Source organism: Nomascus leucogenys, chromosome 8 (genome assembly GCF_006542625.1).
Source record: "Nomascus leucogenys isolate Asia chromosome 8, Asia_NLE_v1, whole genome shotgun sequence".
Classification (NCBI taxonomy): Eukaryota; Metazoa; Chordata; class Mammalia; order Primates; family Hylobatidae; genus Nomascus; species Nomascus leucogenys.
The window spans coordinates 47,419,405-47,446,857 of record NC_044388.1 but is presented as its reverse complement, the minus strand read 5'-3'; the positions used below and the strand labels follow the sequence as shown (position 1 = coordinate 47,446,857).

The 27,453-nt window shown below is 46.6% G+C and overlaps 1 protein-coding gene across 2 annotated transcripts; it reads left to right on the top strand.

The window, feature by feature from the left end:
- Nucleotides 1-257: 257 nt before the first annotated feature.
- Nucleotides 258-17,450, top strand: CHRNA6 (cholinergic receptor nicotinic alpha 6 subunit). Of its 2 annotated transcripts, XM_003269649.2 has the most exons (6): nt 258-686; nt 4,133-4,272; nt 11,649-11,693; nt 13,037-13,146; nt 13,249-14,227; nt 16,775-17,450. In XM_003269649.2, exons 1-6 carry the CDS (start codon nt 614-616, stop codon nt 16,904-16,906), a joined length of 1,479 nt encoding a protein of 492 aa, XP_003269697.2. In that variant the 5' UTR covers nt 258-613; the 3' UTR covers nt 16,907-17,450. The 2 variants fall into 2 exon arrangements, with proteins under 2 accessions (XP_003269697.2, XP_003269698.2); XM_003269650.2 differs by lacking the exon at nt 11,649-11,693.
- Nucleotides 17,451-27,453: the final 10,003 nt, after the last annotated feature.

The window sequence follows — 27,453 nt, the reverse complement described above, 5'->3', positions numbered from 1 at the left end:
GAACTCAGAAAGGCAAGGCCCTGGAAACCCTGGAGTCAGAAAAAAACAAAAACAAAATCAAATTTCTGTTCTCTCCAAGCTGCACTCATTAAGACAGAAATGAGGATTCATATTTTAGAAAGTTTTCTAACAAGGTTAAGCCTTGATTAACTGGAGAACTCCATGAGCCAGAACAAACTTGTTGGGACCTAGCGTGAGCTTTACCTGTAGTTGGAGCTCAGTGAACTCCCCTAAGATTACGGTCGAGATTGCACCACAGAAAGATCTCAGCCACTCACAGGTGTTCATCCTCCCAGGGTCCTGTCTACCCCAGCATTTCCTTTCTGCTTTTCTTCCCCTTTCTTGCATGAAGAGACATCTAGGCTGATAGGAAATGTGATGACTCATCTGACATCAGATCGAATCCTTTTTATTCGCCCTTCATGTCTGCCTCAGTCTCTGATCCTGGGAATAACCGTGTGAAGTCCTGGGGATGTTTTGATTTCTGAGAAGACACACACGGATTGCAGTGGGCTTCTGATGATGTCAAGGTTGGATGCATGTGGCTGACTGGTAGCTCTTTGTTTTCCACAATCCTTTGCCTAGAAAAAAGGAATCCAAGTGTGTTTTAACCATGCCGACCAGCAAGGGATTCCTTCACAGGGGCTTGTGTCTCTGGCTGTGTGTGTTCACATCTTTCTTTAAAGGTAGGTTTCATTTCTGCTTTATCTTCTATTCCCTTTTTAGCTCCCTATTTACTCTCTTTTCTAGTTGTGCTTGAGAAGATATATTAATAAAAGATTCTATGGTCTGCATAGGAACCACCACTGTTACAACTGCTAATTAATCTATTTGGTTTTCATTTGTTAGGTGTAACACAAAAGATGAAACCTGAGGGGTAGGGTGGGGAGGAGAAGACCATGAAACATAGTGCAAACCCAATTAAAATATAATAAGAAGAATGATACAGTTTTCTATTCATCTCTGCTGTGGCTGTATTGAGCTTATTTATTTGTAGTGATGTTTAATATTTTTTCAAAGTGGTAATTTATTTGTTAGCTGATATTATTACTCAGTCAATGAACTCTTCCATTTTGTAGGTAATCATGTTTGTTTGGGGAAACACATCACATGATTATGCTGAAACGTATCCCACGAGTAAGATCATTCATTTTAAAAGTTACAACTTAGAAACGGACCACTGCTGTTCTGCTGAACAAAATCACATTTCCATGCTGTTAGGTTTGCAGGGCACTTGCCTTTCAAGGCTGATGGAGGGTTTATCTGCTATAAAATGTCTTAAAGAGGAAGAAAATCGGTAATGAGGAAGATTATTTATTGTCTGCCATGGAGAAATATGTTCATCATGATCAATTATGATGGCAAGAATGATGTTTTACCTTAAATTTGTCCTTCCTGCTAAAACCCTAGTGTCTCAGTGTTTCCTAAGGCATTCGTCAGGCAACTCTTTCCATTTAGTAATTTAACAGAGATCTTTCCATTTATGTTGCCTGATGAGCTTTTCAATCTTGTTCCATTTTTTTCTTTCAATGTATAAATCCCTTTGAGAAATTTGTGCAGTCCTATGTTAGGTATCAAATTTAAATTCTGTGAGGGAAAATGTAGAGAAGGTAGTAATGAAATGAATTATGTCAAATGAGGACAAGTAACCCCATTTTTAAGGTTTTCTTGGAAAAATACAAAGAGATATGCATAAAGTTATTGTCTAGAATTTAGTGACTGAAAGTGCTATTATTTAAGAACCAATTTCAACTTTTAAAAATGTTTCAAGTGGCAGGGCGCGGTGGCTCACGCCTGTAATCCAGTACTTTGGGAGGCCAAGGCAGGTGGATCACAACATCAGGACATCGAGACCATCCTGGCTAACACGGTGAAACCCCGTCTCTACTAAAAATATAAAAAATTAGCTGGGCGTAGTGGTGGGCACTTGTAGTCCCAGCTACTCGGGAGGCTGAGGCAGGAGAATGGCATGAACCCAGGAGGAGGAGCTTGCAGTGAGCTGAGATCGCGCCACTGCACTCCAGCCTGGGTGACAGAGTGAGACTCCGTCTCAAAAAAAAAAAAAAAAAGTTTCAAATAAATTTGCCTTAAAAATCTTGCATTCTCAGAAATCTCCACAATAACTGAATTTCAAAGTCGATTTTTGTTTTATTTTAAGTTCTGGGGTACATGGGCAGGATATGCAGATTTGTTACATAGGTAAACGTGTGCCATGGTGGTTTGCTGCACAGGTCAACCCATCACCTAGGTATTAAGCCCAGGATGCATTAGGTATTTTTCCTAATGCTCTTCTTCCCTGGACCCCCTCAAGAGGCTCTAGTGTGTGGTGTTCCCCTCCTGTGTCCATGTGTCCTCACCGTTCAGCTCCCCGTTTCAAGTGAGAACATGCAGTGTTGGGTTTTTTGTTCCTGTGTTAGTTTGCTGAGGATAACGGCTTCAAGCTCCATCCATGTCCCTGCAAAGGGCTCGATCTTGTTCATTTTTAGGTTGCATAGTATTCCACGGTGCATATATACCACATTTTCTTTCTTTCTTTCTTTTTTTTTTTTTTTTGAGACGGAGTCTCACTCTGTCACCCAGGCTAGAGTGCAGTGGCACTATCTTGGCTCACTTCAAGCTCTGCCTCCCAGGTTCATGCCATTCTCCTGCCTCAGCCTCCCAAGTAGCTGGGACTACAGGCACCCGCCACCATGCCCGACTAAGTTTTTGTATTTTTAGTAGGGATGGGGTTTCACCGTGTTAGCCAGGATGGTCTCGATATCCTGACCTTGTGACCTGCCCACCTCAGCCTCCCAAAGTGCTGAGATTATAGGCGTGAGCCACTGCACCTGGACTATACCACATTTTGTTTATCCAGTCTGTCATTGATGGGCATTTGGGTTGATTCCATGTCTTTGCTATTGTGAATAGTGCTGCAGTGAACATACGCATGCATGTATCTTTATAATAGAATGATTTATATTCCTTTGGGTATATACCCAGTAATGGGATTGCTGGGTAAAATGGTATTTCAGGTTCTAGGTCTTTAAGGAATCGCCAAATTGTCTCCCACAACGGTTGAACTAATTTACACTCTCACCAACAGTGTAAAAGCGTTCCTATTTCTCCATAGTCTCTCCAGCATCTGTTATTTCTTGACTTTTTTTTTTTTTTTTTTTAAGACGGAGTGTCGCTCTGTGGCCCAGGCTGGAGTGCAGTGGCGCAATCTCTGCTCACTGCAAGCTCCGCCTCCCGGGTTCACGCCATTCTCCTGCCTCAGCCTCCCGAGTAGCTGGGACTACAGGCGCCCGCCACCACGCCCGGCTAATTTTTTTGTATTTTTAGTAGAGACAGGGTTTCAGCGTGTTCGCCAGGATGGTCTCAGTCTCCTTGTGATCCGCCTGCCTCGGCCTCCCAAAGTGCTGGGATTACAGGCTTAAGCCACCTCACCCGGCCTGACTTTTTAATAATTGCCATTCTGACCGGTGTGAGATGATATCTCATTGTGGTTTTGATTTGCGTTTCTGTAATGATCAGTGTTGTTGAGCTTTTTTTCATGTTTCTCGGCCACATAAATGTCTACTTTTGAGAAGTGTCTGTTCATGTCCTCAAAGTTGATTTTTTAAAAGAACATGACTTGCAAAGACCATCATGAAATTACTAGTTATTTCACTTTCCTTGGTGAAGTTAAGCACCTTGCTGGTGTAGCTACAGATGTTAGTTGATTCAGTCTTTTAGACAAGAAAGGACAGGATTTTCCTGAATTACTGGAAAGGGTCTAGTGCCATCAGTAAGACTACGAGTTACTTCAGTGACATAAGCGAAGATTTCCAAGCCTTGTGTCTACTCCTTTATATCTGCAGTGCCTTAGACTTTAAGAAATGCTCTGACCAACATCATTTTCTTTGATATTGCTCTAGTCCTGAAATGCAGGCATTGCTGTTTTTATCTCCATTGTAAAGGTGAACAGCTGAGGCACAGAGGGTGGGGTGAGATGGGCACTGGTGGAGCATGCACAGGTGGTAACAATACCAGGATGCAGTCATGGGCTGGGACATTCGCTCCCCACAGGGCCCGGGAAGAATTGCCTAGAATCTCTGCAGTGGCCAGTGGCCCGGCTGGCTCTAACTCTCCCCTCTGTCTGGCCTCACAGGCTGTGCGGGCTGTGCAACTGAGGAGAGGCTCTTCCATAAACTGTTTTCTCATTACAACCAGTTCATCAGGCCCGTGGAAAACGTTTCCGACCCCGTCACGGTACACTTTGAAGTGGCCATCACCCAGCTGGCCAACGTGGTGAGTGCCCTCTGATCAGAGCTTTCCCCAGCATTGTTACACTTTTGCAGGTGGTAAATGAAGGAATTTTAGAAATACAGATAAATGCAAGTTTACACGAGATCTGGCCCTTCAAAGCCATCCATTTGGGAGGCAGGCGGTTTTCCCACCAATGCTGTAACTGTCTGTGTGAGGCAGTGTTTTTCCTGGAAGTGCTTTCAGAACCAGTTTATGAAACAAAGAGTTGCAGGGGAGTGAAAGGGAGCTAACTTCATGGGGCACCCATTATGCACCAGACGCCTGTTTACACTGCGTGGCCAACATCTTCATCTCACTGCTGAGGAAATGGAAGCTCAGTTAAGTGACTTTCCCAGGGTCATACAACTACAAAATGGCAAAATTGAGATTCAACTCCAAAGCTCATGCCCTTTTCACTCCACAGTTAAAAAGTTGCTTTAAGGCCGGGCGTGGTGGCTCACTCCTGTAATCCCAGCACTTTGGGAGGCTGAAGCAGGCGGATCCCTTGAGCTCAAGAGTTCGAGACCAGCCTGAGTAACATAGCAAGATCCTGTCTCTACAAAAATGCAAAAATTAGCCAGGTGTAGTGGCACATGCCTGTAGTTCCTGCTACTAGGGAGGCTGAGGTGGGAGGATTGCTTGAGCCCAGGAGGTCAAGGCTGCAGTGAGCCGGGCTTGAACCACTGCACTCCAGCCTGGGTGACAGAGGAAAAAAAAAAAAAAGAATTGCTTTAAGTCTTGTATGTTACATGAGAATGAAAAAAGTGCAATTCCATTCAGAAGCCTTGGGAAAAAAAAAGAGGTTGGGAATTTGAGGATCTTAATTTAATTCCTTGCTACCGTGTTCAAGGGCAAGTAGGACTGCAGCTCTTTCTTTTGGATAATCTTTGCTCCCCCCATTGGGGGGAGAGGAAGTGGCGAGACCCATACTCTTGGGTACAGCAAGGTCTGGGCTCCAGGGCTCAGACCAAATTCCAGGAAGATGCAGGCTTAGGAAGCAAGGGATGCCTGAAGTGTCTCCAGAGAGGGGCGCTAGAGCATTCCTGAGACTACAGCACGCGGAGGGGGAGCCCTGCTCATCAAGTCAGCCCCAGCCATGGATGGTGAAGGGATCTCCTTCCTCCCAGACTTTGCTCTGTGGGTGAGGTGGCTGTGGCCCTTCTGGGTACACCTGGGGAAAGACCCTAATGACAGGCATGAGTCAGACCCCACCACATTCTCCAGTCCATGCTTCTCAGTGGATGAAGCCAACCATGGTCCAGGCCTCTGTCTGTGACCAGGCTGAAAATGTGCATGCACTCGCTGAAAAAAATAAAGCCAGATGTTTCCCCTCACCTGGATGCGCCCTTCCATCCTTTAGCGAGTATTTATTTGGTGCCTGTTCTAATCCCCTTCCCAACTCCAGTAGCTTTGTCTCCTGCTAGGCTGGAAGTTCTTGCTGTGGACTGGGTAGTTGTGAACCAACAGCTGAACTGAGTTTCCTCTGAAGTCTGTGAGGGCTACCTCACTGCATGGCATCTCTCCATAACCCTGCTGGACACGCTCTTGCAGGAGGTTATTCTGAAGATGGGGGCGAAAGGGCTGGTAAATGCAGATTTTGACATTTACATTTGATTGCAAGTATCAGAGACTAAAAGAAAACCCACAGCCTTTACAAAACAAGTTTATTCCTTTCTTATGCAACAGAAATCTAAAGGTTAACAGTCCAGGAGATTAATATCAGTCAGTTTCACGGTGTTAGTGGTTGCACATGTATGTTCAGTTGCCCAGGTTATGCACCGCACAAATCCAGGGGCTGTCACTCCAATGGACTGTGGTTCTAAAGGCATAAACCAGATGAGGCAGCAGTGACCAAGGTTCCTTCCTTCTTTCTATTTCACCAGCCTTTGCACGTGGCTTCTTCCCTCAGTGTTGCTTCATGGTTCAAGATAACTGCTGTATTCCCATCCTCACATTCACATTCTTGGCAAGAAACATAAGGAAGGGAGAAAACGGGCAAAGTGTACATCCTAGACTTCTGTGATTTCCATAACAGTTGTTTTTTTCCATCTCATTGACTACCTCCAGCTACAAGGCAGACTTGGAACTGCAGGTTTTTAAAATTGAATTTTTATTTCTTGGGATCATTATAGATTAACATGCAGTTGTAAGAAATAACAGAGGGATCCCTTGTAGACTCTGCCCTTTTCTCCCACTAATCTGCCCTCCAATTCTGAAATTTTCTCATTTCAACGATGTTGTACGTAACTGGAATCATAGAGTAGGTAAACTCGTGGGGCTGGGTTTTTCCCTCAGCATCATCCTTTAGAGATTCCTCCGAGTCGCTAAGTGTATCAGTAGTTCATTCCTTCTTGTCGATGAGTAGTACTCCAGGGTGCTTTGTTTTTTGTTTGTTTTGTTTTGTTTTGTTTTGTTTTTGAGACAGAGTCTCACTCTGTCACCCAGGCTGGAGTGCAGTGGTGTGATCTTGGCTCACTGCAACCTACACCTCCCGGGCTCCAGCGATTCTCCTCCCTCAGACTCCCAAGTAGCTGGGATTGCAGGAATGCGCCACTACACCCGGCTAATTTTTGTGTTTTTAGTAGATACGGGGTTTCACTATGTTGGCCAGGCTGGTCTCGAACTCCTCACCTCAAGTGATCTGCCCGCCTTGGCCTCTCAAAGTGGGGATTACAGGTGTGAGCCACCACACCTGGACCATGGCGCTTTGTTTAACCATTAACTTGTGGAAGGACATTAGAGCTGATTCCAGTTTTTGGTCTATTACAAATAAAGCTGCTGTGAAGATTTGTGTACAGGTTTTAGTGTAAATATAAACCTCCATGTCTCTGGGATAAATGCCCAGGAGTGCAATAGCTGTGGGTTGTCAGGTGAACTTGGGGTGGCCGAGAGAAGTGGCACAGCCAGGAAGCTTTGTTGCCCCTCCCTTCTAGAGGGCCTTGGAAAAGGCCTGCTGTCTGATCCCCAGCTTGGCTCTGGAGCACCAAGGCTCTACCTGGAAGTGTGTTTGTGTCATGCAAAATGACCTTGGTCAGAAAATTTTCTGGTTTCTTTCAGTGCAGCAGCAAGGCCAAGTGCCCCTTGGAGGGATCCAGTGTTTGTGCTGGCCTGGCATATCTGAAATGACAAAGATAAAGCCTTGGTGTAATGCAGCCCACTTGGTCTTTTTGATCCCAGTCTCCGAGTCTGCTGCTGCTCCAGAAATGAGTCCATTTGAAATCATAACTCAAAGCCTTTGATGCAGCTGCGGTGTCAATGAATTGATTTTTCCAAGAAGGAGGTACAGGGTGATGGCACCAGGAATGGAGTTGATGCTGTGGGCCTTTGGACTCCTCCAGCAGGGGCGTCTGATAGTAGTGCCATGCCCATTGGTGGGATCTGGAATTGGATGGAGAGAGAGTATGACTTGCCAGACAGGTCCTGCTCCATAGGGTCAGCTGACATCTCTGAAGTTGTCCACATCCCCATGGGCCATGTCCATACCACCTGGAGCTTCTCCGAGCCTGTGGAAGTGAGGCTGTGGAGTTGGCTATTGTCAACTGATCTCAGCCTTCTGAACACAGTGTGCTCATTCAGAGACAAAGTAGGCTTTGGAGGGCAGTTAGGAATTATGCCCTCACCCCCAAGGCCTTCCTGGAACCGAGACTGTGGAGTTAGTCCATTCCTGACCAACAGTGAGTGGATTTATGGACATGGCCCCTGCTGGACTCTGCAGATTGCAAGGGGACACTCATCAGCAGAAGGCATGACCGCAGGCTTGTGTAATTGTAAAGCCATGAATTGGTTGACCAATAGATAAGTACAGATAATTTCTTTGCTTCCTGGGACTACAGGAACCCATGACTGTAACTCCTTTGCTGACCTTTCAAACCCCGGGGCTTACCCTGTCTTGTCACAGGCCCATTTGAAAGAGGAAGCCCTGCAGGGTTTCTGTTTAGAGTTTTCCAGGAGGGGCAGCAGTGGGGATGGAGTAGGGGAGAAGAGAACTGCAGGGCAGCCACGCGGCCCAGGGGAAGCTGGTGTCTGAGCCTGGCCAGCACTCCCTCGGCCACCACCATGGAGCTCATTTACTCTGGAGGGTGCCTGGGTGTCTTGGGAAGCCAGGTTGGCTGAGGAAGGCTTGTGAATGTACTGCCGGCCACTGGGGACGTACCCACAGCCACCAGGCTGCTGGGCTGTAAGGCTGCTCAAGGTGCGAGGTGTGTCTTTGGTAGTTCTCCCACTGAGAGGTGGCAGCTTAGGAACTCATTACATTTGGGATGTCACCTGAAATGCTCTTCCTTCACACAGCCCTGACTGTCTTCTGGTCATTTAAGTATCTGCTTAAACATTACTTTCTCAAAGAAGCCTTCTTTGCCCATCCCATCTAAAATAGATGTGTGTGTGTGACTGCGATTATGTGCACATGTGTGCATGAGCGTGTGTGCATGTGCACCAGTGTGTGAGCCTGTGTATGTGTGAGTGTGCCTGAGTGTGAGTGGGTATGAGTGTGTGCATGAGTGTGCATGAGTGGTGCATGTGCATGAGTGAGTGTGCACCAGTGTGTGTGTATGAGTGTGAGTGCACATGTATGAGTGTGTGTGAGTGTGTATGAGAGTACGTGTGACTACAAATGTGTATGAGAATTCATGACTGGGTATATGAGTGTGCATAAGTGTGTGTTCACAAGTGTGTGAGTTTGCATGAGTGTGTATGAGAGTACCATGTGTGCATGAGTGTGTGAGTGTGCATGAGTGTGCATATGTATGAGTGTGCATGTGCATGTATGTGTGTGTGCCCACACATGGACCATTCCATCCCTCTTTGTCCTCATAGTGTGTCCAGAATTGGTGGGTTCTTGGTCTGACTTCAAGAATGAAGCCGCGGACCCTCGCAGTGAGTGTTACAGTTCTTAAGGTGGCGTGTCTGGAGTTGTTCGTTCCTTCTGATGTTCGGATGTGTTCGGAGTTTCTTCCTTCTGGTGGGTTCGTGGTCTCGCTGGCTCAGGAGTGAAGCTGCAGACCTTCGCAGTGAGTGTTACAGCTCTCAAGGCAGTGTGTCTGGAGTTGTTCTTTTCTCCTGGTGGGCTCGTGGTCTCACTGGCTTCAGGAGTGAAGCTGCAGACCTTCGTGGTGAGTGTTACAGCTCATAAAAGCAGCGTGGACCCAAAGAGTGAGCAGTAGCAAGATTTATTGCAAAGAGCCAAAGAACAAAGCTTCCACAGTGTGGAAGGGGACCCGAGCAGGTTGCCACTGCTGGCTTGGGCAGCCTGCTTTTATTCTCTTATCTGGCCCCACCCACGTCCTGCTGATTGGTAGAGCCGAGTAGTCTGTTTTGACAGGGCGCTGATTGGTGCGTTTACAATCCCTGAGCTAGACACAAAAGTTCTCCACGTCCCCACCAGAGTAGCTAGATACAGAGTGTCGACACAAAGGTTCTCCAAGTCCCCACCAGAGTAGCCAGATACAGAGTGTCGATTGGTGCATTCACAAGCCCTGAGCTAGACACAGGGTGCTGATTGGTGTGTTTACAAACCTTGAGCTAGATACAGAGTGCTGATTGGTGTGTTTACAATCCTTGAGCTAGACATAAAGGTTCTCCAAGGCCCCACCAGAGTAGCTAGATACAGAGTGTCAACTGGTGCATTCACAAACCCTGAGCTAGACACAGGGTGCTGATTGGTGTATTTACAATCCCTGAGCTAGACATAAAGGTTCATCACGTCTCCACCAGACTCAGGAGCCCAGCTGGCTTCACCTAGTGGATCCTGCACCAGGGCTGCAGGTGGAGCTGCCTGCCAGTCCCACGCTGTGTGCCCGCACTCCTCAGCCCTTGGGTGGTCGATAGGACTGGGCGCCGTGGAGGAGGGGGTGGCACTCCTCGGGGAGGCTCGGGCTGCACAGGAGCCCATGGAGTGGGTGGGAGGCTCAGGCATGGCGGGCTGCAGGTCCCGAGCCCTGCCCTGCGGGAAGGCAGCTAAGACCGGGTGAGAAATTGAGCACAATGCTGGCGGGCCGGCACTGCTGGGGGACCCAGTACACCCTCCGCAGCCGCTGGCCTGGATGCTAAGCCCCTCATTACCCGGGGCAGGGCCCGCTGCTCCAAGGGCCAAGCCCACGCCCACCCAGAACTCCAGCTGGCCCGCAAGCGCCATGCGCTGCCCTATTTCCCGCTGGCGCCTCTCCCTCCACACCTCCTTGCAAGCTGAGGGAGCCGGCTCGGGTCTTGGCCAGCCCAGAAAGGGGCTCCCACAGTGCAGCGGTGGGCTGAAGGGCTCTTCAAGTGCCGCCAAAGTGGGAGCCCAGGCAGAGGAGGTGCGGAGAGTGAGCGAGGGCTGTGAGGACTGCCAGCATGCTGTCACCTCTCAATAGGACTTAACGCTATCTTATGTTGTAGTATAGATGTATTAGTAATTTTATGTCTCCCCATCTAACAGCTAAGACACATGAAGGCAGGACATTTTCCCAACTTCTTATTGCTGTATTCCCAATATTTATAGAGCACCTAGTGGTTACTCAATAAATATTTGTGTAGTGAATGATCGAAGTGGTGGCTTCGCTGGGGGTGAGTAGCAGCTGCCAGCTGGAAACCCCATGGTGGCCGAGGCTGACTTTTGTTTTTTGAGATGGAGTCTTTGTCGCATGGGCTGGAGTACATTGGCACGATCTCCACTCACTGCAACCTCCACCTCCCTGGTTCAAGCAATTCTCCTGCCTCAGCCTCCCAAGTAGCTGGGATTACAGGCGCCTGCCACCACACCTGGCTAATTTTTTGTATTTTTTAGTAGAGACGGGGTTTCACCATGTTGGCCAGGGTGGTCTCGAACTCCTAACCTCAGGTGATCCACCTGCCTTGGCCTCCCAGAATGCTGGGATGACAGGTGTGAGCCACCGCGCCCAGCTGGCTGAGGCTGGCATTTCAAGGTAGGATCCCAGGGCAGGGGTCTCAGGACTCAGAGCCCAGAGAGCCCTGAGGCACAGTCGAGGATGGGAGGCATTTAGGGAACAGGCAAAAACACTGTGCGGGGTTGGAATCCTCACCGCTTTCTGCAGCATCTCCCTCCCTCCTGCTGTCGCTCTTCTTTTCTTTCTTTCCTTTCATGGAACTAGAAACCTTTATGGGCTGCAGAGATCGGAAGCACTTCACAGAAGACGTGAGACTTGAATCAGCTATGAAAGAGTTTAAAGCCACATTGCCTCTCAAAATCCACAGGGCTGGAGCCAGATGTAAAAATGCGGCCTTTCTGCTTGCATGCTGAATGCTTTCACACATTGCCTTTAAGTCTTCTTCCACTGGCATGAATAAGTCAGATTTGGTTCTTTTTAGTTGTAATTTTTGCTCTAAGTCTCACCTCTATGGCAAGCACATTTGAGGCTAAAAATATGATTTCTTCTTCCCAGGATGAAGTAAACCAGATCATGGAAACCAATTTGTGGCTGCGTCACGTATGTGCCTATATCATGTGTTGGCTTAATGATGTTGAATGGATAAAACCCACAAGCACTACCTTGTTCCATCTCCAACTGGTTATAGAATATAAAATATTATCCACTAGGTCATCCCCAAAGCCTAAAGTTCAGCTCTGGTAATAGCTGACTTGATGCATGCTTCACAGGTGCAGACACCTAGTGACAGAGGTCCCTCTGACATAGAGATTTCCATCCTTCCTGGTTGCTGCTCTCAGATCTTCCACTTTTCTGTAACTTGAGCTCCAGGGTCTGATGCTTGCCTGCTCTTTGATCCCCGCTTGACCAGGCTTGGAGAAGTCAGTAGCTGAGCTTGGGAGCATGTACGTGAGATTCCCAGCAGCTGGTTTTATCAGTTATACCTTTCTTCCTTAAGAAAGTCTTGGAGGGGTGCAGTGGCTCACGCCTGTAATCCCAGCACTTTGAGAGCCCGAGGTGGGCGGATCACCTGAGGTCAGGAGTTCGAGACCAGCTTGGCCAACATGGTGAAATGAAACCCTGTCTCTAATAAAAATACAAAATTAGCCTGGTGTGGTGGTGGGCTCCCGTAATCCCAGCTACTCGGGAGGCTGAGGCAGGAGAATCACTTGAACCAGGAGGCAGAGGTTGCAGTGAGCCGAGATTGTGCCACTACATTCCAGCATGGGCAACAGAGCGAAACTCTGTCTTGGAAAAAAAAAAACAGAAAGGAAGTCTTAATCGTTTATACAGATTTTTTTTTTAATTCAAAACTTATCATCATACCCTTGAACTTTTTGATATTAGAGCTATACTCCAGTGTGAGTATAGCTCACGGAATATGGAAGTTGAGCCTAAAATTTTGACCAGCTAACTAATAGTCAATACATAATTATCTAATGAAATATTTGCCTAAATCAGCTCAACTATTTAGCTCCCTGTTCCCCATGGATATAATTGCCCAGATTTTGATAGCGACCAATGCATTCTTCAAATAAGAATGTATTATTTTTACTTTGTTTTTTTTTTTTTTTTTGAGACGGAGTCTCGCTCTGTCACCCAGGCTAGAGTCCAGTGGCGTGATCTCGGCTCACTGCAAGCTCCGCCTCCTGGGTTCACACCATTCTCCTGCCTCAGCCTCCCTAGTAGTTGGGACTACAGGCGCGTGCCACCACACCCGGCTAATTTTTGTATTTTTAGTAGAGACGGGGTTTCACTATGTTGGCCAGGCTGGTCTCGAACTCCTGACCTCAAGTGATCTGCCCACCTCGGCCTCCCAAAATGCTGGGATGACAGGCGTGAGCCACCATGCCTGGCCAGAAAGTTATTAAGAAATTTTAAAAGCTGATTTATATTTATTTTAGATCTGGAATGATTATAAATTGCGCTGGGATCCAGTGGAATATGATGGCATTGAGACTCTTCGCGTTCCCGCGGATAAGATTTGGAAGCCCGACATTGTTCTCTATAACAAGTATGGGTCTTGACCACCGTAGCCTCTTTCCAAAGCTCCTGTTGGTGTACTCTGGCCTGTAGCAAAGGGAGTGTTACTAATGGTGTCTGACTTGCTTTGCAGTGCTGTTGGTGACTTCCAAGTTGAAGGCAAAACAAAAGCTCTTCTTAAATACAATGGCATGATAACCTGGACTCCACCAGCTATTTTTAAGAGTTCCTGCCCTATGGATATCACCTTTTTCCCTTTTGATCATCAAAACTGTTCCCTAAAATTTGGTTCCTGGACATATGACAAAGCTGAAATTGATCTTCTAATCATTGGATCAAAAGTGGATATGAATGATTTTTGGGAAAACAGTGAATGGGAAATCATTGACGCCTCTGGCTACAAACATGACATCAAATACAACTGTTGTGAAGAGATATACACAGATATAACCTATTCTTTCTACATTAGAAGATTGCCGATGTTTTACACGATTAATCTGATCATCCCTTGTCTCTTTATTTCATTTCTAACCGTGTTGGTCTTTTACCTTCCTTCGGACTGTGGTGAAAAAGTGACGCTTTGTATTTCAGTCCTGCTTTCTCTGACTGTGTTTTTGCTGGTCATCACAGAAACCATCCCGTCCACATCTCTGGTGGTCCCACTGGTGGGTGAGTACCTGCTGTTCACCATGATCTTTGTTACACTGTCCATCGTGGTGACCGTGTTTGTGTTAAACATACACTACCGCACCCCAGCCACGCACACCATGCCCAGGTGGGTGAAGATGGTTTTCCTGAAGCTGCTGCCCCAGGTCCTGCTGATGAGGTGGCCTCTGGACAAGACAAGGGGCACAGGGTCTGATGCAGTGCCCAGAGGCCTTGCCAGGAGGCCTGCCAAAGGCAAGCTTGCAAGCCCGGGGGAACCTAGACATCTCAAAGAATGCTTCCATTGTCACAAATCAAATGAGCTTGCCACCAGCAAGAGAAGATTAAGTCATCAGCCGTTACAGTGGATGGTGGAAAATTCGGAGCACTCACCTGAAGTTGAAGATGTGATTAACAGTGTTCAGTTCATAGCAGAAAACATGAAGGGCCACAGTGAAACCAAGGAGGTAAATGTGTGTTCCCTCCACCCAGCCAGCTTGCACCCTTTGCAGCCTATGGGCACTCTGGCGGCACAGTCAGACCTTCAGTGGGACTTTTATTCCTGAGAGGGTCAGGCAGCCTTGCTCTGAGACCTGGCTCTGTTATTATGTGGTTATGGGTGGACCGACAGGGTCAGACCTGCCAGTGGAGCGAGGTCAGGTGCAACAGCCCCAGAGCAAATCTCCACCTCCAGAAATGTGAACTCAAGTAAAATTTGCTTAAAATAAACATTCAGGGCCGGGCGTGGTGGCTCACGCCTGTAATCCTAGCACTTTGGGAGGCCAAGGCAGGTGGATCACCTGAGGTCAGGAGTTTGAGACCAGCATGGCCAACATGGGGAAACCTCATCTCTACTAAAAATACAAAAATTAGCCAGGCATGGTGGCACAGGCCTGTAATCCCAGATACTTGGGAGGGTGAGGCAGGAGAATCGCTTGAACCCAGGAGGTGGAGGTTACAATGAGCTGACATCACGCCCCTGCACTCCAGCCTGAGTGACAGAGAGAGACACCAACTCAAAAATAAAAATAAACAAACAAACATTTAGGGCAACCTCAGTTAGTGAAACCAAGAGCCTCAGCCTGGGCAACATAGTGAGACCCTGAACTACCAAAAAAAAAAAAAAAATTAGCAGGCGTGTTGGTGCATACCTGTAGTCCCAGCCACTCAAGGGGCTGAGGTGGGAGGATTGCTTGAGCCCAGGAGTTTGAGGCTGCAGCCTGGGAGATAGACGACAGATCAGGGCCCTGTCTCAGAAAAAAAAAAAAAAAAAAAAAGCCCCTGCACAAGAAACAGTGGCAAATAAAAAGGCAGAAAGAGAAAAGCTGCCCCAGAGGGAAGGAGAAATGAGTTCAGAGCAGCGTGCAGCCTGGGGGTGCTGGGAGATGTGGGAGAGGGTAGGAGTGCGTTCGTTCCGGCAGCTCTGGCCTCACTTGTCCTACTTGAGAGGGATTTAGGTGCTGGTGAAATGAGCCCTAGGGATATTTTTAGCGTTCACGTACTCTGCTCTTGCTGTCCAGAGTCTAACTATAGCAGCATGTACCTCCTTCAGCCTCCAAAGACAGAGCTCAAGAGAATCATGCCAATTTCCCATACCATGTGGGTGACTAGCGGAGGGCATCTGAAACTCAGGCCAGGTGTCTAGGTTTGACCTCGGACTGTAGCTGCCGGCAGCCATCGCTCCTAGTGAAAGGATACTGTGAGACTGAAAGTCCGCCCTGTTGGTGTAGAAGGAAGATGCTATGAATGGCTGTCATGCGGATGTGTCACGGGACAAGAGAGCCCAGAAAAATTCACCTTTATAAAATTTAAAAGAAGACCCTCTCTCTACAAAAAATACAAAAATTAGTGGGGCATGGTGGCACATGGCTGTAATTGCAGCACTTTCGGAGGCCAAGGCTGGAGAATTGTTTAAGTAAGGCCAGGAGTTTGAGACCAGCCTGGGCAACATATTGAGACCCTGTTTCTCAAAAATAAATTTTAAAAAATTTGCCAAGCCTGTCATCCCAGCTACGTGGGAGGCTAAGGCAGGAGGATTGCTTGAGCCCAGGAGTTCCAGGTTCCAGTAAGTCACAATCGCACCACTCACTTCAGCCTGGGCAACACAGCAGAATCCTGTCCCTAACATTTTTTGTTTTGTTTTTAAATCTAAGAAACAGCTGCTGTTGACTTAATCACTACCAGTTAGGGCTCTCAAGACACAAGTACAGAGACAGTGGCAGAAGGCTGGAGGGTCAGGGACTGGGAGAAACACAACCAGCTCTCCATAGCCAGCATCCCTTTGAGGGCTGGAGGGCTGCCTATTCCCAATAAAGTGGTTCTCAATCATACCCCATGTCCTCCACCCCCAGCAGCACCCCCTGCCTCAAACTCATTCCCCAGACTTGCCATGGAGCCAGACTACCCAGCGTTGCAAAGCATGAGTCTAGCTTTCTGAGCAGCTGCTTCTCGGGAGTGTCTCTTGCAGTTGGGGAAGTCCCTGGTGACCCAAGGAGTCAGGGCTTTGCCGCGGACTCTGCTGTTTGAGGCACTCACAGAGGCTGTGCATCTGCCCTCTGCAGACGAAGCAAAATTTCTTATGTGTCCTATACAGGAGACCTGGATTCACCAAATACCAATATTTGCTTTATTTTTATTTTTATTTATTTTTCGAAATGGAGTCTTACTCTGTCACCCAGGCTGGAGTGCAGTGGTGCAATCTTGGCTCACTGCAACCTCCACCTCCCAGTATCAAGTGATTCTCTTGCCTCAGACTCCCAAGTAGCTAGGACTACAGGCTCATGCCACCACGCCTGGCTATCTTTTGTATTTTTAGTAGAGACAGGGTTTCACCATGTTGGCCAGGCTGGTCTGGAACTCCTGACCTCAGGTGATTCTCCCTCCTGGCTAATATTTGCTTTAAAATGTGCTGGAGGAATCTTCTTTGAAAAAGAAGCAGCTTATTGATGAAACAAAGCATGTTTCTTATGGTTTTGGTTTTTTAAAACAGCTCTTAATTTTTGTTTGCATTTCAGGTAGAAGATGAGTGGAAATACGTGGCCATGGTGGTGGACAGAGTATTTCTTTGGGTATTTATAATTGTCTGTGTATTTGGAACTGCAGGGCTATTTCTACAGCCACTACTTGGGAACACAGGAAAATCTTAAAATGTACTTTCTTTTATGTTCAGAAATTTACAGACACCATGTTTGTTCTGCATTCCCTGCCACAAGGAAAGGAAAGCAAAGGCTTCCCACCCAAGTCCCTTATCTGCCAAAACTGATGGCTAGATGGAAAAAGAGGACTTTCTTGCACATTAGGAAGCGGAATATCCTCCAGCGTAGCACAGGGGGAGAAGTGAGAACTGTTATGACATTAGTGCCCTGATTGGGCAGCACCCACGGCTACAGTATCAGGTCAGGTTTCTCGTGTCTGTGTGTTTGGCTTCTAAGGACAGGAATGACTTACAATACAGCCTAACTATGTAATTAACATCAAGCAACACTAAGAAGTTCTGCTGTACCTCCAGTGGATGCTGTTTCTCAGTATTATGACATGTGACAGGTGAACTCTGGAAATCGGACCTTGTAATATTTGTGAACTGTTTGCAACACTTGTGAACTATTGCATCCTTGATTTCTTGTGCATGTCTCTGTAACATAGCTCAGCCTCCTCAGCATTATTTGATACATTGATTTTTTTTTTTAAAAACAGTTTGGCCAGGTGTGGTGGCTCACGCCTGTAATCCCAGCACTTTGGAGGCTGAGGAAGGAGGATTGCTTGAGCCCAGGAATTCAAGACCAGCCTGGGCAACACAGGGAGACCCTGTGTTACAAAAATGAAAACATTAGCCACTGTAGTGTTTTGCACCTGTGGTCCTAGCTACTTGAGAGGCTGACATGGGGAGGATTGCTTGAGCTTGGGAGGCTGAGGCTACAGTGAGCCATGATCACACCACTGCACTCTAGCCTGGGTGACAGAGTGAGACCCTGTCTCAAAAATAAATAAATAAATAAAAACTGCCAGATAGAATCTTTCTCAACAGGCTATATTTGCTTAGCATTCATCTGGCAAGAAGCTTAAGTGGAAACTCAGCACTGTGCTAGGCATTGCAAGGGTGAGAGCAATGGGTTCTTTCTCACAAGTGCTTGTAGCTTCTTAGGAAAAGTTGTAGCTATGAAGACTGCAGGCCAGATGTCATCTGGGAAATGTCACTAGAGTAACCAGAATAGGAGAACATGATGTGATGTGGCCAGGCAAGCCTAAAGCAACCCCTTTGCTGTGGGTTGGAAAAAAGTTGTCTTTCTAGTCTTTTTAATTTATTTTTATTTTATTTTTTGAGACAGAGTCTTGCTGCGATGCCCAGGCTGGAGTGCGATGGCACAGTCTTGGCTCACTGCAACCTCTGATTCCCCGGTTCAAGTGATTCTCCTGCCTCAGTCTCCCGAGTAGCTGGGACTACAGGTGTGTGCCACCACGCCCGGCTAATTTTTGTATTTTTAGTACAGATGGGGTTTCACCATGTTGGCCAGGTTGGTCTCAAACTCCTGACCTCAAGTGATCCACCCGGCTCAGCCTCCCAAAGTGCCAGGATTACAGGTGTGAGCCACCGCACCCGGCCGTCTAGTAAAAGTTCATCAACAGTTTTCATTTCTTCATTGTACTGATACCGAAAATAAAGTTATTTCTTTTCTTTTCTTTTTTTTTTTGAGACGGAGTTTCACTCTTGTTGCCCAGGCTGGAGTGCAATGGTGCGATCTCGGCTCACTGCAACTTCTGCCTTGTGGGTTCAAGAGATTCTCCTGCCTCAGCCTCCCGAGTAGCTGGGATTACAGGCATGTGCCATCATGCCCCACTAATTTTGTATTTTTAATAGAGATGGGGTTTCTCCATGTTGATCAGGCTTGTCTCGAACTCCTGACCCCAGGTGATCTGCCTGCCTCAGCCTCCCAAAGTGCTGGGATTACAGGTGTGAGCCACAGTGCCCGGCCTCAGTTATTTCTTTTTTTTAAATTTCATTTAGGTTTTTAGTTTTAAGTTGGGTCCAATGCCACATGCATATTTCTTCTATAAGGAATTATACTCTTGGAGCTTTTGCAGCAATTCCTTTTCTGAGAGGGAGAAGCTTGGGAATTCTGTTTTATCGTACTCTGATTATCTTCTTATTTGTCGTATAAATATCATAACAATTTTAAGCATGTATTTTAAGGCAGAAAACAATAAATCAAATCTAACAAAGGAAATAATTTCATTTGTGCTTTTTCCCTTCTAGTCTTTGTCCGTATGTAAACACTTCAATTTTACCTTGCAATGTTGTTTCCTTAAAACATAATATCAGCAGGCCGGGCGCGGTGGCTCACGCTTGTAATCCCAGCACTTTGAGAGGCCGAGGCGGGCGGATCACGAGGTCAGGAGATCGAGACCACGGTGAAACCCCGTCTCTACTAAAAATACAAAAAAAAAATTAGCCGGGCGTGCTGGCGGGCGCCTGTAGTCCCAGCTACTCGGAGAGGCTGAGGCAGGAGAATGGCGTGAACCCGGGAGGCGGAGCTTGCAGTGAGCCGAGATTGCGCCACTGCACTCCAGCCTGGGCGACAGAGCGAGACTCTGTCTCAAAAAAACCAAAAGAAAAACAATATCAGCAACATTCTTTTTTACAGAGTCTTGAAGTATAATTTTTATGATGGCATAATTACCATTGTGTTGGTACATCGTAATTTTTATGATTACCATGTGAATTCTTCTTTGTCTTTTTTCTGCTGGAGCATGAGATTCTCTGTAAGACATTAGGCAGAGGTCTTGAATTTGAATGACTCTATTTTATATTTTTTATTCTTTCTTTCTTTATTTTTTTGAGAAAGACTCTCACTGTCGCCTGTGCTGGAGTGCAGTGGCGTGATGCCGGCTCACTGCAACCTCTGCCTCTCGGGTTCAAGCGATTTTCCTGCCTCAGCCTCCCGAGTAGTTGGGATTACAGGGGCCCGCCACCATGCCTGGCTAATTTTTGTACTTTTAGTAGAGACGGGGTTTTGCCATGTTGGCCAGGCTGTTCTCAAACTCCTGACCTCAAGTTATCCACCTGTCTCAACCTCCCGAAGTGCTGGGATTACAGGCATGAGCCACTGCACTCAGCCTGAATGACTATTTTAGAGCATTTTTACTCCCTATAATATTGGTGATTGTAGTAGCTATGTTTTATCTTCCTGTCTTTATAGAGGGTTGGTTGTTACGCAATATTTTATTTTTTATTATTAAGCCCAATCAATATTTAATTACATTTAAAATTTGTTTACCTGTGGTAAAATCACATAACGTAAAATTTCCCATCTTAACTATTTTTTTTTTTTTTTGAGACGGAGTCTTGCTCTGTCGCCCAGGCTGGAGTGCAGTGGTGCGATATCTGCTCACTGCAAGCTCCGCCTCCCGGGTTCACGCCATTCTCCTGGCTCAGCCTCCCGAGTAGCTGGGACTACAGGCACCCGCCACTACGCCCGGCTAATTCTTTGTATTTTTAGTAGAGACGGGGTTTCACCACGTTAGCCAGGATGGTCTCAATTTCCTGACCTTGTGATCCGCCCGCCTCGGCCTCCCAAAGTGCTGGGATTACAAGCGTGAGACACCGTGCCCGGCCATCTTAACCATTTTTAAGCATCCAGTTCAATGGTATTAAATCCCTTTTTTTTTTTTTTTTTCGAGACAGAGTCTTGCTCTGTCGCCAGGCTGGAGTGCAGTGGCACAATCTCCACTCACTGCAACCTCTGCCTCTGGGTTGAAGCGATTCCCCTGCCTCAGCCTCCCAAGTAGCTGGGACTACAGGCACACAACACCACGCCCAGCTAATTTTTTGTATTTTAGTAGAGACGGGGTTTCACCATGTTGGCCAGAATGGTCTCGATCTCCTGACCTCGTGATCTGCCCGCCTCGGCCTCCCAAAGTGCTGGGGTTACAGGCGTGAGCCACTGCGCCCAGCCCATAATGCCTTCATGTTGTTATACAACCTTCAGCATCATCCATCTCCAGAACTCTTTGTCCTGCAACACTGTAACCCTGTACCCAATAAGCAACTACTGCTCCTTCTCCCCTACCTCACAGGTAACGCCCATTCTACTTTCTGTCTCTATGAATTTGACCACTCTGGGTACCTCATATAAGTGGGATCATATTGTGTTTGTCCTTTTGTGACTGGCTTATTTCACATAATGTAACAGCTTCAAGGTGCATCTATATCGTAGCATGTGTCAACATTTCTTTCCTTTTCAAGGCTGAATAATATTCCGTTGTTTGTATTTACTGCACTTTATGAATCCATTCACCTGTCAATGGACACTTGGGTTGCTTCTACCTTTTGCCTGCTGCCATGAACTTGGGCTTACAAATAATTCTGAGTCCCTGCTTTCGGTTATTTTGGGTATATACTTAGAAGTGAAATTGCTGGATCAGACAGTTATTCTATTTTTTAATATTTAATTTTTGTGGGTACATAGGACTTTTATATATTGATGGGTTATGTGAGATATTTTGATATAGGTGTGCAATGTGTAATAATCACATTGGTGATTATTATAAATGGGGTGTCTGTTACCTCAAGCATTTGTCCTTTGTGTTACAATCTAATTATACTTTTAGTTATTTTTAAATGTACAATTAAATTATTTTTTACTAGTCACCCTGTTGTGTTAGCAAATACTAGATCTTATTCATTCTTTCTATTTTTTTGTACCCATGGTTTTTCTATTTTTAATTTTCTGAGGAATCATTATACTGTTTTCCACAGGGCTGCACCATTTTACATATTCCCACCAGCAGCGCACAAAGGTTTTGATTTCTTGGCACCCTCACCAACACTTGTTATTTTCTGGGGTTTTTGGCAGTTGCCATCCTAATGGGTGAGAGGTGGTGTCTCGTGGTGGTTTTGGTTTGTGTTTCCCTAATGATTAGCAATGTTGAGCATCTTTTCATGTGCTTACTGGCCATTTGTATATCTTCTTTGGAGAAATGTCTATTTAAGTCCTTCACTCATTTTAAAAATCAGGTTATCTGTGGCCTGGCATGATGGCTCACACGTGTAATCCCAGCACTTTGGGAGAGCGAGGCGGGCAGATCACGACGTCAAGAGATCGAGACCATCCTGGCCAACATGGTGAAACCCCGTCTCTACTAAAAATACAAAAATTAGCTGGGCATGGTGGTGCGCACCTGTAGTCCCAGCTACTTGGGAGGCTGAGGCAGGAGAATCACTTGAATCCGGGAGGTAGAGGTTGCAGTGAGTGGAGATTGTGCCACTGCACTCCGGCCTGGCGACAAAGTGAGACTCCATCTAAGGAAAAAAAAAATCAGGTTATTTGTTTTTTGAATTGTTGAGTTGTAGGAGTTCTTGATATGTTCTGTATATTAATCACCCATCAGATATAAAAACAAGACTTTTAAGAATTGCATTGGCCGGGCGCAGTGGCTCACACCTGTAATCCCAGCACTTTGGGAGGCCAAGGTGGGCGGATCACGAGGTCAGGAGATTGAGACCATCCTGGCTAACACGATGAAACCCCGTCTTTACTAAAAATACAAAAAATTAGCCAGGCGTGGTGGTGGCGCCTGTAGTCCCAGCTACTAGGGAAGTTGAGGCAGGAGAATGGCGTGAACCTGGGAGGCGGAGCTTGCAGTGAGCCAAGATCACACCACTGCACTCCAGCCTGGGAGACAGAGCAAGACTCCGTCTCAAAAAAAAAAAAAAAAAAATGAAAAAAAAGAATTGCTTTGCAGCCAGGTGCGGTGTTGATGCCTGTAATCCCAGCACTATGGGAGGCTGAAGTGGAGGGATGGCTTGAGTCCAGGAGTTTGAGACCAGCCTGGGCAACATGGTGAAACCCCATCTCTACAAAAAATACAAAAATTAGCTGGGTGTGTTGGTACCTGCAGTCCCAGCTACTCGTGAGGCTGAAGTGGGAGGATTACTTGAGGCCAGGAGGTCAAGGTTGCAGTGAGCTATGATCATGCTATTGCATTGCAGCCTGGGCAACAGAATGAGACCCTGTCACAAAATAAAACAAATAAAATAGAAAAAGGAACTGCATCGCAGGAAGATGGGAGGAGAGTGCTCCCAGCCAGGGTCAAGGAAACCCCATTCTGACTTCTTAACACATGCCTTTCTACTTGAGCATGCCTTAGGCTGCCCAGTTCAGCTTTCCAGAAGTTGCTCAGTGACCCTTAGGGGAGAGAGGATCTTGTACTTACAAGTAAACAAACTAGCAACATACTTTTAAGAAGAAATGAACTAAGCATTGGGGAAAAAAAAAAAGGGAATCACAGCATTTGTTCAGAAGAACAAAGGAAAGCATGGATTGAAAATGTATAAAGGGGCATGAAGGGAGTAAAACATTAAAGATCTCTTTGTTAATTGAGATTTTTAACTTTTATTTTTATTTTTGAGCTGGAGTTTTGCTCTTGTCACGCAGGCTGGAGGGCAGTGGTGCAATCTCGGCTCACTGTAACCTCCGCCTCCTGGGTTCAAGCGATTCTCCTGCCTCAGCCTCCCGAGTAGCTGGCATTACAGGCACATGCCACCATGCCTGGTTAATTTTTACGTTTTTAGTAGAGATGAGGTTTCATCAAGTTGGCCAGGCTGGTCTCGAACTCCTGATCTCAGGTGATCCACCAGCCTTGGTCTCTGAAAGTGCTGGGATTACAGGTGTGAGTTACCACGCCTGGCCCGAGATTTTTAACTTTTAGAATTGACTTGAAATACTCTTGATTATGATTTCATCATTACTGTCTGTGTGTGTGTTCACACATGTGCACATGCATTGGGGGTTGTCTGTGTATCTGAACTATAGAATCAATGATAGTAGAGACGGAAAAGTTTCACCGTGTTAGCCAGGATGGTCTCGATCACCTGACCTCATGATCTGCCCGCTTCGGCCTCCCAAAGTGCTGGGATTACAGGCGTGAGTCACCGCGCCCAGTCCCTGATCTTCCTAAAATAAGTGGGTAGTTTGCTCCTTCGTCTTCCTGACACGGTTTACATTTCAAAGCCTTCTTCTCCCTACTGACTACTGGCACTGAAAGTTGTCCCCCAAACCACTCTCCCTAATTCGGGCGTCCCCCTGCCGCCCCTGTCCTGTGGTGGTGAGCCTGGAGTTGGGGCGGGGACGGGATGAACCATCACAATTGATTTACTTCTTTTTCTACTCTCGTCTCATGGAAGAGGATGAATTGTACAGGAGGTAGAGACATGGTTAAAGAGTCAGGAGATTTGTTTTCTAGTGTTGGATTTGTTACTAATTAGCTGTATGATTGTGGGCAAGCTATCTTTTGAGATAAAATAAGACTTGGGTTAAATAATCTATGAGTTTCATTTCATGTCTAAGGCGTGGTGGTGGGTGCCTGTAGTCCCAGCTACTTGGGAGGCTGAGGCAGGAGAATGGTGTGAACCCAGGAGGTGGAGCTGGCAGTGAGCTGAGATGGCACCACTACACTCCAGCCTGGGCGACAGAGCAAGAATCCATCTCAAAAAATAAATAAATAAGTAAAAATAAAAAAGGAAGATCAGGACTATCAGTTGGCAAAAAAAAAAAAAAAAAAAAAACCTGAGAAAGTTTATTTTAATGAGCATAAAGGATAAAAATATCTAATGTGTACAAGTTTTCACAATGAGACCAATCATGGAGGTGGCAAGCTGAGTTGCATGGTCAACATTTGCAGGAAGACAAGTCACAGGCCAGTTGGAAGCATCCCCAGTTTCCTCTTCCCAGTGCCCTGCCCCACCCACCCTGTCACATTTCCCATGGCAGAGGCAGCAGAAAGTGGGCAGAGGAAAAACCACTGACATCAGCAGATGCTGAGTGCAGAGGGGTGATGCCCAGGGTAGGTCGTCCTGGGGGCTCATGAGCCAGATTGGAGTTGGCTGGGAAAGACAGGCAGACACCCCTGTGCCCTCACCCAGCTCCACTCGGGAGCCCTCGAAGCCGCGTGCTGGCTGTGGCCTCAGGTGCTTGATCATCTGATTTTTCAGAGAAACAATGATGACCAAAATGAAGGACTGAGGTGTGTCTCGATCATCGAGGTTTATTAAGCCACTTGAGGGCGAGTCTGGGAAAAACACCGCACCTGTGAGACACACCTGTGGCTGTTTTTCAGAAGAGGATTTCAGGAGGTTTAACATTTATACACGTCCTTAGAGGTGGGGGTGGGGCGAGTAGGGAGAGGGACAGGCTGGCTGCGAATGGTGCATTTTACATAAGAGAAGGTGAACATCTGGAGAGGAAAAGGGGAAAGAATCAAGCTGGGCGTGGTGGCTTACACCTGTAATCCCAGCATTTTGGGAAGCTGAGGCAGGTGGGTGCTTGAGCCCAGGAGTTCAAGACCAGCCTGGGCAACATAGGGAGACCCCCCCATCTTCATAAAAAAATACAAAAATTAGCCGGGCGTGGTGGTGCCTCCCTGTGGTCCCAGCTACTTGGAGAGGCTGAGATGGGAGGATCACCTGAGCTTGGGAAGTCAGGGCTGCAGTGAGTTGTGATCCTGCCACTGCACTCCAGCCTGGGTGACAGAGTAAGACCTTGTCTCAAAGAAAAATAAAAAAAAGATCAACAACAACAACTATAACAACGAAGTTAAAACTATAAACTAAATTTCTCCCAGTTAGTTTGGCCTACATCCAGGGATGAACAATGGCAGCTTGGAGGTTAAAGGCAAGATGGAGTAGGTTAGGTCAGATCTCTTTTTTCACTGTTATAATTTTTACAAAGGCGGTTTCAGGAACAAGGCAATAAGAATGGGGGCACACATGTGCATACCTCCCCTCTCCCATCCCCTTTAGACTTTGAAGCAATCTCCTCAGTACTTCAGCATATCCAGCTGCTGTAGACTGAATGTGTGCCCTCCTCAAACCCATACATGTATTTTGTTTTATTTTATTTTATTTTTGGAGACAAGAGTCTCACTCTGTTGCCCAGGCTGGAGTGCAGTGGTGCAATCTCGGCTCACTGCAACCTCTGCCTCCCAGGTTCAAGTGATTCTCCTGCCTCAGCCTCCTGAGTAGCTAGGACTACGGGCACCTGCCACGACGCCTGGTTAATTTTTTTTAATTTTTATTTTTAGTAGAGATGGGGTTTCACCATGTAGGCCAGGCTGGCCTTGAACTCTTGACCTCAAGTGATCTGCCTGCCTTGGTGTCCCAAAGTGCTGGGATTACAAGCGTGAGCCACCGTTCCTGCCTCAAACCCATAAGTTTAAATCCTGAACTCCAATGTGATGATGTTAGGAGGTGGGGCCTTTGGAAGGTGATTATGTCATGAGGATGGAGACTCCGTGAATGGGATTAGTGCCGTTATAAAAGAGACCCCAGAGAGTTCCCTCACCCCATCCACCATGTGAGGACTCAGGGAGAGAAGAGCCGTCTATAAACCAGGAAGCAGCCCTTACCACACACCAGACCTGCCAGCACCTTTTCATCGGCTTCCCGGCCTCCAGAACTGTGAGCAATAAATGTCTGCACTTTAGAAGCCACCCAATCTATGGTATTTTTATATAGCATCCTGAATTAATTTAGATACCAGTTATTCTCAACTGGAGATGCCATTGCACCCATTCTACACACACATACACACACACACACACACACAGACCGTCACACAATTTCCCATTGGTGTTTGGAAATGTATAAAGGGGTGTTTTGGCTGCCACAATGACTGGGGGTGCCCGAGTAAAGTAGGGTGAATCCTTCCCCACTCCCACCTCACGGAATTTTGCAGATGAAGAGAACCTTCATCTGTAAAACAAGAGCGATAATAGCGCCTTCCTCACAGGGCTGTTTCTCTAACGTTGCCTGAGTTAATGTCACAGTTTTCATCCTTCTATTGTTTCCTTTTGAACACCATGATCTTCTGGGCTGGCTGACTCTCCTCTTGATGCCCAGAGCTGAGACTGTCCTTGAGCATTCAGACGAGCATGTCTAATTCCACAGCAGGCCGGGCTGCCCTGTCCCATGGCCATCAACACTGCCTGGAGGGGTGACAGTCCACATCTGGGCACGGATTGCTGCTCTCACTTAGTTTTCCCAAACCCAAGATTATGTCCATGAGCCAAAAGCCACCAGTGACTTTTATGGTCACTGACATACTGAACAGAAAGTTTTAATACAAAGAAGAAATACATGTCAGGTTAAACATATATGGTAATCACTGTGTTAATTAAATGAATTAATTTAAGTAGATAACAGTAGGTGCTTCAGAGAAAGAATTTTGACACAACCGAAAGGTCCATTCCAACATAAGAATATTACTTTCTGGAAATTACTATGTTCCAATGTTAGCTGGCTATACACCATCTCCAAAGGGACCAAGAACACAGCTAAGAGTTTTTGTAACCTTGCTGTGTGTTGTGGCCACAGGCTAGACCACAAGATTTACCACTGGATACAGTGGAGAGATCAGACTTGCATTACCTTAATCTAGGGATTAATCTTAACTCTGATGATCAGATAGCCAAGTAGCCTCCCTCCTCACTATGGTACAAAATGAACGCCATGTTATCATCTATAGCACATCCCTAACAAAAAGATTGAGCCGGGTGCGGTGGCTCACACCTGTAATCCAAGCTCTTTGGGAGGCTGAGGTGGGAGGACTGCTTGAGGCCAGGAGTTGAAGATCAGCTGGCCAATGTGGTGAAACCCCATTTCTACTAAAAATATAAAAATTAGCCTGGCGTGGTGGCACAA

Coding starts and splice junctions, on each gene's coding strand:
- CHRNA6 (XM_003269649.2), top strand. CDS start 614: ATGCCGACCAGCAAGGGATTCCTTCACAGGGGCTTGTGTCTCTGGCTG. Junction 4,273..11,648: donor TCACCCAGCTGGCCAACGTG/GTGAGTGCCCTC, acceptor TCTTCTTCCCAG/GATGAAGTAAACCAGATCAT. Junction 11,694..13,036: donor CCAATTTGTGGCTGCGTCAC/GTATGTGCCTAT, acceptor TATTTATTTTAG/ATCTGGAATGATTATAAATT.